This window comes from Pteropus alecto, unplaced genomic scaffold (genome assembly GCF_000325575.1).
Source record: "Pteropus alecto unplaced genomic scaffold, ASM32557v1 scaffold79, whole genome shotgun sequence".
In the NCBI taxonomy this organism is placed as follows: domain Eukaryota; kingdom Metazoa; phylum Chordata; class Mammalia; order Chiroptera; family Pteropodidae; genus Pteropus; species Pteropus alecto.
Window position 1 is genome coordinate 7,310,493 of NW_006494612.1, and position 904 is coordinate 7,311,396.

At 46.2% G+C, this 904-nt stretch overlaps 1 protein-coding gene across 1 annotated transcript in view; it reads left to right on the plus strand.

Moving 5' to 3' along the window:
* The first annotated feature begins 385 nt into the window (after positions 1 to 385).
* RFPL4B (ret finger protein like 4B) overlaps positions 386 to 904 on the plus strand; it is an 808-nt gene continuing 289 nt past the window's right edge. The window contains 1 exon segment of the mRNA XM_006926964.1: positions 386 to 903. Coding sequence (XP_006927026.1) covers positions 386 to 903 — 518 coding nt within the window.

Genomic DNA, 904 nt, shown 5'->3' on the forward strand with positions numbered 1-904 from the left:
GACTCCTAGATCCTATTAAAGACCCAGTTGGACTCCGCTCCTGCAGAGAGAAACTGGTCAGAGCAGACAGGACTTCACCTGGAATTCTCCAGACAAGGTAAACTGCCCTACCTGAAAAGACGATGTCCACTGTCCTATTTCTCTCTCTTGTGACCATTTAGATTTTGGAAAGTTTTGATAATTTTTCTCACAAACTATGCCTTTACTATCATTCTCTGGTGACTTAGCGTCACTGTCATGTGTAAACTACAGACTTATATTATTTGATTTTTGTATTGGGTTTAGGTACATCCTCATTATTGAAGAAAAGCGCCTGATCATTCCCAGGAGCTAATAAAGGGTCATTTGAACTCAGCTTACCACTAAGGAGTGACCTTGAGAAATCATGTCTGCCAGTCTGAGAGAAGAAGCCACCTGTCCGGTTTGTCTGGAACTTTTCTCCAATCCCATTTCTCTCTCCTGTGTGCACACTTTCTGCTACGACTGCATACAACTTTGGCTGCTAGAAAGGAAGGATATGAAACTGACCTGCCCCATATGTCGAGAAGTAACTGACAAAGCCCCTTTGGAGGAATGGCAAATTAGAACACTAACGCTTCTCACCCAACAGCACGGTTTCCTACTGGAGCAAAGTCTGCATATGAGAAAAGAGTTCCTGAAGTTCCGGGAGGATATGACCCTGGATGCGGTAACCGCAAACTCCCGCCTTGTCCTCTCCAATGACCTAAGGAAAGTCCAGTGTGGGAAGATCTGCCACGACCTGGTGGATGATCCCCAGAGATTCACTCACATGGCCTGTGTCCTGGGAACCTCGTGCTTCTCCTCTGGCTACCATTATTGGGAGGTAGAAGTGGAAGATGGGAAAGACTGGGCTCTGGGGGTCTGCAAGCAATCAGTTGACAGA